The sequence below is a fragment of the Protobothrops mucrosquamatus genome, unplaced genomic scaffold, assembly GCF_001527695.2.
Source record: "Protobothrops mucrosquamatus isolate PMUCROS unplaced genomic scaffold, P.Mucros_1.0 scaffold74, whole genome shotgun sequence".
Classification (NCBI taxonomy): domain Eukaryota; kingdom Metazoa; phylum Chordata; class Lepidosauria; order Squamata; family Viperidae; genus Protobothrops; species Protobothrops mucrosquamatus.
This window is the reverse complement of record NW_015386451.1, coordinates 398,070-410,713: the sequence shown is the minus strand read 5'-3', so window position 1 is coordinate 410,713 and position 12,644 is coordinate 398,070. Positions and strand designations below refer to the sequence as shown.

The following is a 12,644-nucleotide window of genomic DNA, read 5'->3' as shown; positions in this document are numbered from 1 at the left end:
AGACTCTTGAGCTGCAGTTCATTCTAGCCGCTGGGGCAAGAGCTGCTTAGTAGGCCAGGCACAAGCTTGCAAGCCTGAGGGGCTTGTGTGGAAAGTTCCCCAGAGGGTCCACCCTTAGGCTCTTCTCTGCCCTCAACTGCCTGGGTACCAGAGTGATGGCCCCTGATGGAGGCCTTGCTTGAGGGGCTCAGAGTAGGGAGTAGCAGGAGTCCCTGGTCAGAGGGAAGGGGAGATCCGTTCCAAGAATGGCTCTAGTCTAGGTTCTCTGAAGCCGCTTGATCCTCATCAACAGCTGGGCTTCCACTACAGGGGACAGTATGGTGCTGATCCGCCCTCCTAGCAGCTTTCCCACCTGGCCTTGGGGAGGAGTGCTGGCTGGGGTGGGTCAGCAGCATTCACACCTCCACCAAGGCGCTTGAACGAGGGCAGGGGGACATCTGAGCCCCACAGTAATGCAGGCAGGAACCTTCCAGCCCTTCAAAGTTTCTGTGCAGCTTCTTGCAACTCCCCCTGCCAGGCTAGGAAAGGGGCCCAAGAGGACGAAGACAGGCCGGGGGATGATGGCAGGAGCCCCGGGCAGGAAAGTCGGAAGCTCTTTCTCATTCAAGGGGGCTGCTAGTCAGGCCGATTCCCGCTTGCTTTCCCACCGGGGGAGGGGATAAAGAGGAAGGCGACTCTGAGCCCCCCTGGCGGGGGGAGGGGGAAAGCGTGGAGAGCCTGGCTGGGCGGCCCCTTCGAGCCCTTCCTCTCCGCTCCCCTCCAGTCTCGGATTTAGGGGCTGCCCGGCCGACGACGAGCAACGCCCGCCCCATCTCGGGGGAGTCTCAAAGCTGCCCGCGGGGACCGGCCGCCCGTCCCCCAGCGAGCCAGCAGGGCGCCCCCCGCCCGCGGGTGGAGCAGGGGCCGTCCTGGAACTGCCCTCCCCCGCGCTGAAGAGGGCTGCTCCTGGCCGGGGAGGGGGGGCTCTCTCCCGGGGCGCCTCGTGTCTCCCGCATTGCCAGAACCGGCGCCCATCCCCTGCGCGGGGCCGGCGCCACCACGCTCGCCTGCATCGCTCGCCTCGTTCCGGCTCCGGGGCGGAAACCGCCCAAATTGTCATGTTGTGCAGCGCATCGTAGACTTGGAACACATTAAACCCCCGCATCTTTAGTTCAGAGGCGGCTCTCGCTCATTTCCTCGCGGCGTTTCGTGGGGGGAGCGGAGGGGCTGCCGGGACACCAGACCGCGGGAGGGCGGGGGGACGAGCGGGGGGTCTCCGGCCCAGATCCAGCAGCACTCGGGCCCGCCGCCTCCGGCCGCCTCCGCCTCCGCCTCCTCCTCTTCCGGCCCACTGCCCTCCTCCCGCGCTCCTCCGGCCTCTTCCGAAGGCCATGGCCGACGCGGCGAAGCGGGCGCGGTGCGTCTCCCCCGCGTCTCCCCCGGGCGCCCTGCCTGTTTTCCTGCGCTGGTGCGCGGCGGCCGGCGTGGAGTTGAGCGCCAAGGTAGGCCGGCGCCGGGGTCTCTGGTGGGAGGAGGTTGTCCTGGGTCTTCCCTCGGGACTCCGGCCTGGTTTCGGCTTGGCGTCCGAGGGGGGCCCTGCAGGAGCCTGTTTTATGACGCCCCGCTCGGATCCTTCGCCCGAGGAACTTCTGGATGCGTCCACACGCGCGTTGCATTTCCGCACGTGGGCCTGAGCAGAAACCCGGCAGCCGGGGCTGGGGGGTGGGGAGGCTTGAGGCTCCGAGGCCTCCTACGGGAGCAACCGGGCCGGGGAGCTTCACCGGTCCGCGTCCGCCTTCCTTTGGGGCTCCTCCTGCGGGGTCGACGGGCGGGGAGCTCCTCTGCTGGCCGCTGCCCTCTCCTGGCTTGCAGGTCGGCGTGAGCCGTGAGGGCACCGTGGCCGCCTACGGGCTGCTGGCCAGGGAGAGCCTGGGCGCCGGCGAAGAGCTTTTCCGCGTCCCCAGGACGGCGCTCCTGTCCCAGCACACCAGCGCCCTCGCCCCGCTCCTGCGGAAAGGTACCGGCGCCCCCCAAGACTCCCGCGCTGCTCGTGCCGTGGGGGGATCGGAGCGCGTTTGGGGCCGCCGCCGGGCGATGCGGTGGGTCGGGTGCCGAGGGGGAGCCTGGCCTTCTGCCACAGTCGCCGTCTCCCAGCCCGGCTGAAGACCCCTGGCGCCCCTGCAGGGAAGGCGGGGTGGAAGCAAATGCAGACATTCCGCCAAGCAGGGAGATTTCCATCCCAGGGAAAAGAAGTCTGTATTCTTCAGAGGCTCCTTTGCCCCACAGGAGGGTGAAGAAGAGGCTCCCGGAGGGGGGACTCGTTCCCTCCCAATATTGATGTGCCTCTCCTTCCTTTTTTCTGCCCTCCCTAGAAGAAGCCTCCCTTCAGAGCGCCTCCGGCTGGGTCCCTCTCCTGATTTCTCTCCTCTACGAATCCACAGTTAGCAATTCCCGTTGGGGGCCTTATTTGTCTCTTTGGCCCCAGTTCACTGATTCGGATCACCCCATGTTCTGGTAAGAGGAGCGGCTGCACTGGCTTCTTTACCTGTCTTCTCCTGTGTTGTGTAGACGTAGCAAGTGTTCAGACAGGGAAGAAGATGCACGGAAGCTGGTATACCAGGAAAGCCTACGGAATACTGGAGAGACCAAGCTGGTCTACAAGACCAAATGAAAAATAGAAAAGACACGTGCTAATGCAAAGTATTACATCGACAGTACATTAAAAAAATAGCAGGCAAAGCAGATAACAAGATCTGACCCGTGACTAAGAAGAAGGAAGGTGAAGAAAGAGACAGAGGGGCTAATTTGTCTGAATGCCAAACTTCCTGGAACTCCCCAACATTTCTGGAGTTGGCTTGGTCTAAGATGCTAATTAAACTAGAAAACTGGCTAGGCGGAACCCAAATGGTCTGTCTTCAACAGCCATTAAAGCTGGCTATGTCTGTGGTAGCCATTTTAGCTGCAGCTGTTTCAAAGCTGCTGCTTCCCAGAGGCCTAGGTGTTTCTAAGGCTTCCCCCTTTTCCACTCATCTTTTGCTATCTTCCTTCTGTTATGAAAGCTGCTTCCCATCAGAAGCTAAACTTAAAATTTCTCAGCAAAGCAGATACAAAAGCTGTGTTTAAGTGTTGTTATGTGCTCCTGGCTACTTTCCTTCATGACCAGAGGCAAGCTCGCCTGACCAATAACCAGCCAAGACCCAGTGAAGGCCTTTTGTTTCGTTTATTGCAATAAGCGGGGAGAGAAGCTATCAAAGCTTGGTTCTCTCCAAAGATTCAACCCAAAATATTCCCTTCTTTATACAGCCCTGTCCCGGCCACCACATCCCTCCTCTTTCCCCATTGACTGAGGCACTCTTTCCGACCGCCTCCTACCTATTTCCTGCTACATACTAAATCATACATCACATGTACATTAATAATATAAAATATTAGACACATTCAATTGTTGGTTTTGAGTTCTGGGCCCCTTAGAACAATAGGTTCTTTCCTGTTTTTCAGTTTAGTTAAGTTTTCCTGGCTAGCCATTTCCTCTTACAGATGTTTTTTATAGCTTGTCTTCTTCTTTTCCCATTCTAAGACCCAGCTAATTTTTGCCTACATATTTATCTTACATCCTGCCTTTATGCTATCCTTTCCTGTTTCCCAGCCATTATAGTTTTTGGTAAGCTTGTTTGTCCAGGCAGTAAGTTTCCATTGCAGCAAATTCAATTTTAAATTTCTCTTTCAATATTAAATTTTGAAGCCCTTTCCTTTACTTCTATCAGTGTGAAATGGATATATGAAGAACCAGCAAGCTTTCCCAACCCCCATAGTTTCTTTTTTGTAATAGAATAGAATGTAAAACGTTATTTGGCCAATTGTGGTTAGACATACAAGGATGTCTCCTAATATGGCATCCTTCTCCAATGAGGAAGCTGTTCTTTCTGCTGGCTCTCTTGTATAGGGGTCCTGAAGAGCGGGCGCGGCTTCTGCAAGGGACAGGAGTCCTTGAAGCTGTGGAGAAAGACTTGGCCAATATTGAGATGGAGTATTCCTCTATCATCTTGCCCTTCCTGAAGGCCCACCCAGATCTCTTCAACCCAAAGATGCACACGCTCGATCTCTATCGGAGGCTGGTGGCATTTGTCATGGCTTACAGGTAAGAGGAAGAGGGACAGGCCAAGAACTGGCAACCTCAGAAAACAAGTGGAGAAGACAGAAAGTGATTCCTGATAAAAGAGAGAAGTTCCTTAGGGCAACTTGTGCAGGTAGAATATTTCATCAAAATCAAATATGCGGAGAGGAGAGGAGTGTTTGGGCAGGAGAGATGTGAAACAGTTGTATTTTAAGTAATCATACAGGTTGACCTTGCTTACCAACTGCCTTGTTCAGTGACTGTTTGAAGTTACAATAGTGCAAACCCCCCCCCAAAAAACCCTTTATGACCAGTGCCCACATTTATGATATATGGTGTCCCTGGATCACGTGATCATTACTGTCAGTACCCATTGTGTCCCTGACCTGTTGTTTTTCTCCTCTCTTGCAGACCAGAGGGATTGGAGAGGAAGGGATTAGAAGAGAGTAAGCAGATACATAATGGGGAATACACATCAAAAACAATGTGCTGGCAGTGGCAGTTGCTAGCACATCATTCAAACAGCTCAATATATTTCCCATTGTGTGCCTGCTTTTTTACTTATTTGCTTTTTTATTTCCGTAGGCACGCCTCTCAACAATTGACTCTGAGCAGCTTATCACATAAAACAAATTAAAAATAATTAAAATATTTAAAATATTTTTGGTCATTGAGTAGAACTATTGCCATGGATCTTATTCATTTTTTATTTATTACAGGTAGTCCTCAACTTACAATAGCTCATGTAATAACAGTTCAAAGTTACAGCGGCACTGAAAAAAGTGACTTATGACAGTTTTTCACAGTTGTGACCTTTGAAGCATCTCCATGATCATGTGATCAGAATTCAGATGCTTGATGACTGGTTCATACTTACGATGGTCGCCATGTCCCAAGGTCACCTGATCCCCTTTTGCGACCTCCTGACAAGCAAAATCCATGGGGAAGCCAGATTCACTTAACAACCGTGTTACTAACTTATCAACTGCAGTGATTCACTTAACAACTGTGGCAAGGAAGGTTGTAAAATGGGGCAAAACTCACTTAACAAATATCTCACTTAACAAATTTTGGGCTCAGTTGTAAATTGAGGACCGCCTGTATTTGCTCACTCCAAATTAATGTAAATACAAACAATTCCCTTCTTGCTAATTATCTCAGTGCTAAGGTGAGCATTCCAAGGGGAACAGAGAAGGAAAGCATGGTTGCCATCACATGATTTTCCACTTAGCAACCATTTCATTTAATGACAGCTGCCAATCCCAGTTGTAGTCATTAAACGAGGACTAGCCTTGCTGCTGCAACTCATAACCATCTGTTTTCTGGGCTTTTAGCAGAAAGTTTCTATAGTTTCTACATAGTTTGGGCACTGCTAAGAAACCTAAACCTTAACCAAAGAATTGATGGATTTAGTGACCTAATTAGAGCTTTGCAGATGTTGGGGTCCCTCAGCTGCCCTCCCTCTTATCTGCCTGAGTGTAATTTTGTTCTCTTTAAAGAGAACAGTCACTTCTTTCTCATTTGATGCAGTTTCCAAGAACCTCTGAATGAGGAAGAAGAGGAGGAAGAACCTAATCCTCCAGTGATGGTGCCCCTGGCAGATCTTCTAAATCACGTAGCCCTCCACAATGCCAACTTGGAATATTCTTCGGTGAGCAAGGGTCTCACTGCCAGCAACGTATTCTATCCTGCCTAAGGTTGCATTGCCCTGAGACTGCATTTCCAAGAATGTTTGAAGGGTGAGCTGCACCTGCTATATCAGGAAGAGGGATCCAGGGCAGGGATACCCTTCTTTCTTTGCCTTGCCCTGGATGTCCTGTTCCAGGTCAGTGGAGCAAGCACAGCTCAGCACTTAGTAGAAATGAAAATGACTTCTGTTGAGGGACAATCAGGTGCAGATGGTCCGGGCAAAGCTTTTTTTTCCAGAGATACTCAGGAGAGCAAAACAAGAAGGAATCTGAAGTTGCACCCTTTCCTGCTGTCTTGGCAGGAGTCCTTGAAAATGGTCACCACTCGGCCTGTCCACAAAGGCCAGGAGATCTTCAACACCTATGGAGAAATGGCCAACTGGCAGCTCCTTCACATGTACGGCTTTGCTGAGGCCTACCCTGGCAATACCAACGACACTGCTGACATCCAGATGTCAACGCTGCTGAAAGCTGCGCTTCAAGGCAAGTGGCTCATTCTGGTTATTGATCCTCATTTAGCACGAGGATCATCTCAAATTGAAAAACATAGATTTGCTGTTTCAGATAGAAGGTCAGTCAGACAAAACCTCCCCCGTAAGGGCAGGTCATTATCTGACAATCTCCTTCCAAGAGCTTAATGGAAGGTGTGCTGGAGAGGCCATTGTGATTGATTATTTAGCACTCAGGGAACTGGGGCTGGGGGGGGGCACTTCCAGTATTTGAGAAGGACTTTCCCCCTCTAATAGAGCCCAATTAAACTAGACACTCTGTGACATTAAGGCAGAACAGATTTTGGCAGTAACAAAAAGAGAAGCTGGAAAGCACACTCACTTGCAGGAATCTCCTGGATCGTCAGAAATGATTGAAGACAATCCATTGAGGGCTGATTGACAGGCCTGCATTTTAAGCCAGCTGTAGCCCATGTAGAGTGCAGCACAACATTCCAATTGTGAGTTCAACGGTGTGAAAACTGAAGAGCCTCCCAAGGGTGCAAGTGGCACACCAGGAGAACCCGTGCAAAGGCCCTCCTGGCTACAGCTGCCACCTGCTCTAAGCAGTAGCTGGGAGTCCAGAAGGACCTGAAGTTGCACCATGGCCTTAACTGGCAAAGTGCAAACCATCCAAAGGTGGTGACCTCCCTGCCCCTGGTGGCCACAACCACAGCCACTCAGTCTTCTTAGAATGGAGCTGAAGTCTCTTCCGCCCCATCCAGACCCAAATAGCCTCCAGACATCGACAGCTTTACCTGTGCAGCTTAGGGTTGAGGTGTAGAGTTGTCCATCATGGTGATACCGAACCCCAAACTAGCAGCTGATCTCACCCAGCAGCTTCATGAAGATGTTGAACAGGAAAGGAGGAGGAGAATGTCGAGCCTTGAGGCACCTCACACATCGGGATCTGCAGCCACAGTCTCTTCCCCCCCCCCAATACTGTCTGAAACAGTCCACTGGACCACAGCACCTCCCCCAAAAAGATGCTGTAGACAATAGCATTGAGGTCTGCTGAGACCCCAAGGAGCACTGGGGTCCCAGCTGCACCAGAGGCCATCAGCAAGCACAACCACAGCTCTGTTTCCATACTCTGGTCTGAAAGATGCACAGACGAACCAAGCAATATTGGAGATTATGATTGTGCACTTGAATTACCTTTATTAGCTAGTATTGTTAACACATTTGAACATTCAGTTCAGTGCAGAATAAACAAGCCCTGAATGACAGAAGCCTTTCCTTAACATAGCTAGTCTTCCCTGGCTGCATTCTATCAACCTTCTCATGGTCAGCCCCTTTTACTTGAGGCTGTAGATTCCAGCTGCCACTTGCTTCTGCTGGGCCCATAAAACAGCCTATAAATTGGCAATTTAAAGTGTAGAATCATTAATTGGGGTTGTTTTTTCTTATTTTATTTGTATCCCACCTGTATTATTTTTAAAAATAACTCAAGGCAGCAAACAGATCTAATACACCTTCCTCCTGCTTTTCCCTTAACCACATACCATATCGAGAAGGTTGCTTATTTGTAAATCACAACCAACTGGTTGACACTTAAGTAGGAGAGAAGTGCTACTTTGCCACTTTTCAGTTAAACCAGGAAGACAAAAGGTTTTTGAACCAGAGAAGGGCAGGCCTGTTTCTTTTCCAAATTCAGTTTTGCATTACAGAGCTTCTTCTGACTGTATGTTATTCAATCAGCCACAGATACAGACATGGAAGAGAAACTGGTCCTGGACCAATGGGACTTCCTTTGCCGTCAGGAAATGGTGGGTGAGGAAGGGGCTTTTGTGATTGGCTGGGAGAGAGTTTTCACTGAAGAGGAGCTCTCGGTGACATTACAGGTCAGTGATTTAACCTAATCTGAGAATTGTTTTGATTAAGCAGCCGACTTGGTCAGTTGGATGCACACTGCTTTATGCTTGATGGTATTGCTTGTGGAGTGCCAGGCTTCGATGGACTCACAAGGGTGGCGGATAATTTTTGTGCTGCTCCAATCGAACTGGTGCTGTTTGGGGCTGAGGTGGGTAGAGATTAAGGTTTTGGGATTGTGGCATTTGACTAACAGCCTTGTTAGTGGATCGTGATTTTTAATTGATATGATGTTGGTTTCATGTAGAATTGTTGCAATTATTACAGTTGATTTTGTAATTATATTGTTTCTTTCATCCTTCTGTATCTTGACTTTGGTTCTGGATAATTCCTGGTGGAGTGTGGCTGTGGGTTTGTGGGCTATTGCTATTGGAAAATTCTGGCTATCATTTCTGACACGCCTTTTATATATGGTAGGGTTAGTTTTTGCATGGTGGTTGGCTGTGTGGTGTGTTGTGGTTTGGATGCTGTGTGTCGGAATATGAAGTTTTTTGTATAGCCGTTATGGAGCCTCCAGGAATTATCCAGAACCAGACAAAATAAAGAAGTATGAAAGAAACAATGTAATCTACAAAATCAACTGTAACCACTGCAGCCAATTCTATGAAGGACAAACATCACATCCATTAAAAACCAGGATCCACAAACATCGGGTGGCAGTCAAACGCCACAATCCCAAATCCTTAATCTCTAGCACCCCGACACCAAACAGCACCAGTTCATTGGAGCAACACAAAAATCATCTGCCACCCTCGTGAGTCCATTGAAGCCTGGCACTCCACAAGCAATATCATCAACAGACACATTGACCTACAACCAGCCTATGAACTCCTCAGAATCCAAATCAACCACACAGCCAACCAGAGACAGCACCAACCCTCAATCAACCCATGCAAGCCCCCTCCCCACTAGCAGTTCACCTCCCAATGACCCTGACTTGATGTAACCTTCCCATCACCAGAGCCATTACAAGACTCACTGATGACTCACACCTGAATCCCTACTGATGTTCTTCTCTTCCTGTTTGATAAGGTGTAGGAATATACTTCCAGCACAAAAAAAACATGTGACTGCAGAATGGCACAGATATTACATTTTACCGGAGAAGTATTTTAAGTAATTTAAGGGTTCCACTTGTGAAAATTACCATCTTCTCCCATTATGGTTATATATGCATTACATTTAGCTAGGAGTTTTGCAAAATGCTTCCATTAAGTCCTCGATTATGCTGTGGTTCTCTTCTCCTGTACAAGTGTTCTCACTGTCTTGCAACATGCATATACACACATACAGCATGTAAGACAAAACCCTGCAAGAGATGAAACTGACAGCTTTTTAAGAAAAGATGAGCTGTATCACTGATGGGGAATGGCCTGCTTAAAACCCAAAAGTGGTTTTGCCTGGTGAACTTTGGTTTTGGTTATCTCTAACTGGGAATGGTGTGTCTGTGTGTCTCACTGAAGGTGCTGACCATGTCTGTGGAGGAATTCAAGGAGTTTAAAGACCAAGAGGCCAAGACTGATGGAAAAGGGACCACTTGCTTCATCCAGTCAGTTACTATGATACCCAACCTGAGTGCTGCTCAGAAGAAGCTTCTCTTTGATGCCACAGTATTAACGCTGAAGGCTTTCTCCTCTGGCTTGAAGGAGGAGGAAACAATGCTGGGAGACCTGCAGGCTTATTTGAAATTAAGCCGCCGGGAACAATTTGCCCTCCAAGTGCGATATGGCCAGAAGAAAATTCTGCATCAATTACTTGAGCTGACAAAGTAGCTGCTGCTGCTGGAGGGTGGCAATCTTTGGGCCTAAATGCCAGAACGAGGCTTCTAAGCAGATGGAGGCTGTTTTCATAGGCTATAAAAATGAATTCCATGGATGGAGTTGGTTTCCTCAAGGACCTAATGGTTCAGACTTGTCTTCAGAAGAAAGCTGTTTGGTCCATCTATGTCTACCGTAGAAGCAAAGTCAACAACCTTTAAGAGGACACCTCTGAATAGCTTTGTGGGCCATCAGCATATTTTGGTGACGTTCATTCACAAGAATTAAAGGTGCTTGTGATTGGAATGTCACAAAGATGTTTTGTCATAGCATGGAATAGTTTGGCAGGTTAAATTCTTAAAGGAAATTTGACATACAATAAACATTTTACTATAAGACTATAGAAACAAATGGTTATTGCGTCCGGTAGGTAGTATCTCTAAAATATGACCCACGCTATAAACTTTTAAGGGGGCACAATGGGCTCAGCAGTGAAAAACGCTGAGCTTGCCAGCTGCAAAGCTGACAGCCCGGGTATGAGACTTGAGTAGGTGAGCTCCCATTCCTCCCCCCAGCTCCTGCCCACCTAGCAGTTTGAAAGCATGCAAATACAAAAAGATTTAATAGGTGCCACTTCGGTGGGAAGATAAACAAAGCTCTCTGTGCGCCTTTGGCATACAGCCATGCTGGCCACATGACTACGGAAACGGTCTTGGCTCCCTCAGCTAGGAAACAGATGAACAGCACCCCCTGGAGTCAGACACCACTGGGCAAGAGAAACCTTTACCTTTACGTAAACTTTGGCTATTCTATTCAATAATGTGGGTCTCTAACACCTTCAAGCATAAACTACCGCAAGAAAGGTAACTCGGTGCTTTCTTCAACTCCATAGAATGTATTTTTTTAAGTTTTTTAGTTAATTATTTCAAGAAATTTAATACTTGGAGCAACTTGTGTTTAAAATTCAGAGCACTAAAATGTGCTGCCAAGTATGCATATACTTTTCACATCAGAAATCAAGCAAGTTTTGGCATAGGGGTGCTCTTTTCCCTTAATCTGAGAGGCAGCAACTTTCTGCGTTAATTTGAAAACCCAAAGTTTCTGATGCATCACAGTTGCCTGAGACATGGGAGGCCCCCATTCAAATGGGCCTTTCGTTTACTGGTGGGTTTGGACTAAAGACTTCTGGCTGGTCCTTTCCTGCTGTAAGATTCTATGTTCTGTCATCTCGCCTCATTCCCCCATTTCATAAGTACTATATTGCGAACCTTGAACAAATAACCTTGAGTGGTATCTCAATATTGACTTCATGTAATAAAAGCCCTTTTAACATTGTGTTTATTTTCCTGTTAGTTTAAAAATAAAATGAAAATGTTTTGCTTTTCTGATGAGCTGTAATGTGGAAGGTGTTGAGAGAACAAGAGGCATTTGCTGCTTGTCATGACTTTAATGTTTAACTACAGAAGGCATACATACAAGAAGTGGGAGAACTAAAGCCCAAGAGAACTAGAAAGGCTACAAAATACAACACATGGACCAATACATTTACAAAACATTCAAAATCCTTACAAAATGGGCTGTATTGGTCCTTTTTGTTCTTTTTACAAACTCAAACTTTGTGGCCACAGGGGAGCAGTTAACAGATTCACATCCTCCCCCCTCCCAAATTTACAAGCATAAAGAAAGAAAATCTATAGGCCAGGTTGTTTCTCTTGCTAAAAGGATCAGCCCTCTTCCAAAGGGGGGTTGGAGGTTTCTCTCTGCCAAGGAGCACCAGACTCCACTGGCCAGCCTCGGGTGGCAGCATCTGATGCAGGAAAAGCAACATCCTGGGTCCCAACTCCCCCACCTTCCCCTTAATGTTCTGTAGGATCTTGAGCATCCTTTGTTTTTGGAGAATTTTGTGATTTAGAAGTCCCACCCCAAGAAAAATAAGTTACATAATATTTAAACTGGCTTTTCCGTACTCTTTGGGAGTCCGGGAATGTCAGATGAGCAGATCTGCCCCAGACAAGTGCTTGGCATCAGCAGCCACCACTGTATTATACGCTGGTCAGGCACATATTATGTGCCTCTCTTGAAACACAATATGCACAAATCCAAAGTTCCAACAAATATTTCTGTTCTGTGTATTTACAATAGTTCAAAATTATATTCACAGCATCTTCTGAATTTTGGCCAAGAGTGAGAAACTTGTTTTCAACTTTGTAACATGCCCACGTAGATTTCTGGCCAAAAGACCTGTGGTTTAAGCCCAGGAGGGGGGGAGGGAAGGCAGCCCCATGGCTAGGCAGACCCACCCATTTTCTTCTGTCAGCTTGATAGAGAGCTCCAGGCTGGCATCGTCCCCACAAAGTTCATTTCTTCTAGCTGGCTCCAGTTCCTTCCATTACTTGCTGTGCCTGCTTCTGCCCCATACAACACTGTGCGACTGACTGGAACAGTCTAGGACACAGAGGAAGGACTTAATTTCAAGACAAATAGATTAATCTCCCAATACAGTCATGCTGCTTCAGATTTACTCACTTTTCAATTTCTGGAGCACAGTGAACAAACTCATGGTTCCAGAATTTAAATGCTGGATTTTTAATCAATTCAATGAAGGTGATTAAGAGACCCCAGGGATGAGGCCTATTTACAATCAGTCGTTCTAACAAGACCCTGTAAAAAAAACAACACCAAGATGAAATTATGAAAAAAAAGACAAAAAGCAGAAACAATTACAAAGTCTTTTTGGGTAAACAGC

The 12,644-nt window shown here is 48.0% G+C and overlaps 2 protein-coding genes across 2 annotated transcripts in view; one reads left to right on the top strand and one right to left on the bottom strand.

The window, feature by feature from the left end:
- Positions 1-1,366: 1,366 nt before the first annotated feature.
- SETD6 (SET domain containing 6, protein lysine methyltransferase) lies at positions 1,367-10,295 on the top strand. The gene is made up of 8 exons (XM_029283383.1): positions 1,367-1,481; positions 1,852-1,996; positions 2,352-2,493; positions 3,923-4,117; positions 5,624-5,744; positions 6,084-6,264; positions 7,971-8,113; positions 9,605-10,295. The coding sequence occupies exons 1-8, from the start codon at positions 1,371-1,373 to the stop codon at positions 9,911-9,913; spliced, it is 1,347 nt and encodes a 448-aa protein (XP_029139216.1). The 5' UTR covers positions 1,367-1,370; the 3' UTR covers positions 9,914-10,295.
- Positions 10,296-11,330: 1,035 nt separating this feature from the next.
- CNOT1 (CCR4-NOT transcription complex subunit 1) overlaps positions 11,331-12,644 on the bottom strand; it is a 71,337-nt gene continuing 70,023 nt past the window's right edge. The window contains exons 48-49 of the mRNA XM_015812185.1: positions 12,425-12,559; positions 11,331-12,343 (exon numbers count right to left, since the gene is read on the bottom strand). Of these exons, the coding sequence (XP_015667671.1) occupies positions 12,265-12,343; positions 12,425-12,559 (214 nt within the window). The 3' untranslated portion in view covers positions 11,331-12,264. The remainder of the gene's footprint in view (positions 12,344-12,424; positions 12,560-12,644) is intronic.

Excerpts from the sequence above, each read along its gene's own strand:
- SETD6 (XM_029283383.1), top strand. The coding sequence starts at position 1,371 with ATGGCCGACGCGGCGAAGCGGGCGCGGTGCGTCTCCCCCGCGTCTCCC. Across the intron at positions 1,997-2,351 it reads CGCCCCGCTCCTGCGGAAAG|AAGAAGCCTCCCTTCAGAGC; the intron begins GTACCGGCGCCC and ends TGCCCTCCCTAG. Across the intron at positions 8,114-9,604 it reads AGCTCTCGGTGACATTACAG|GTGCTGACCATGTCTGTGGA; the intron begins GTCAGTGATTTA and ends GTCTCACTGAAG.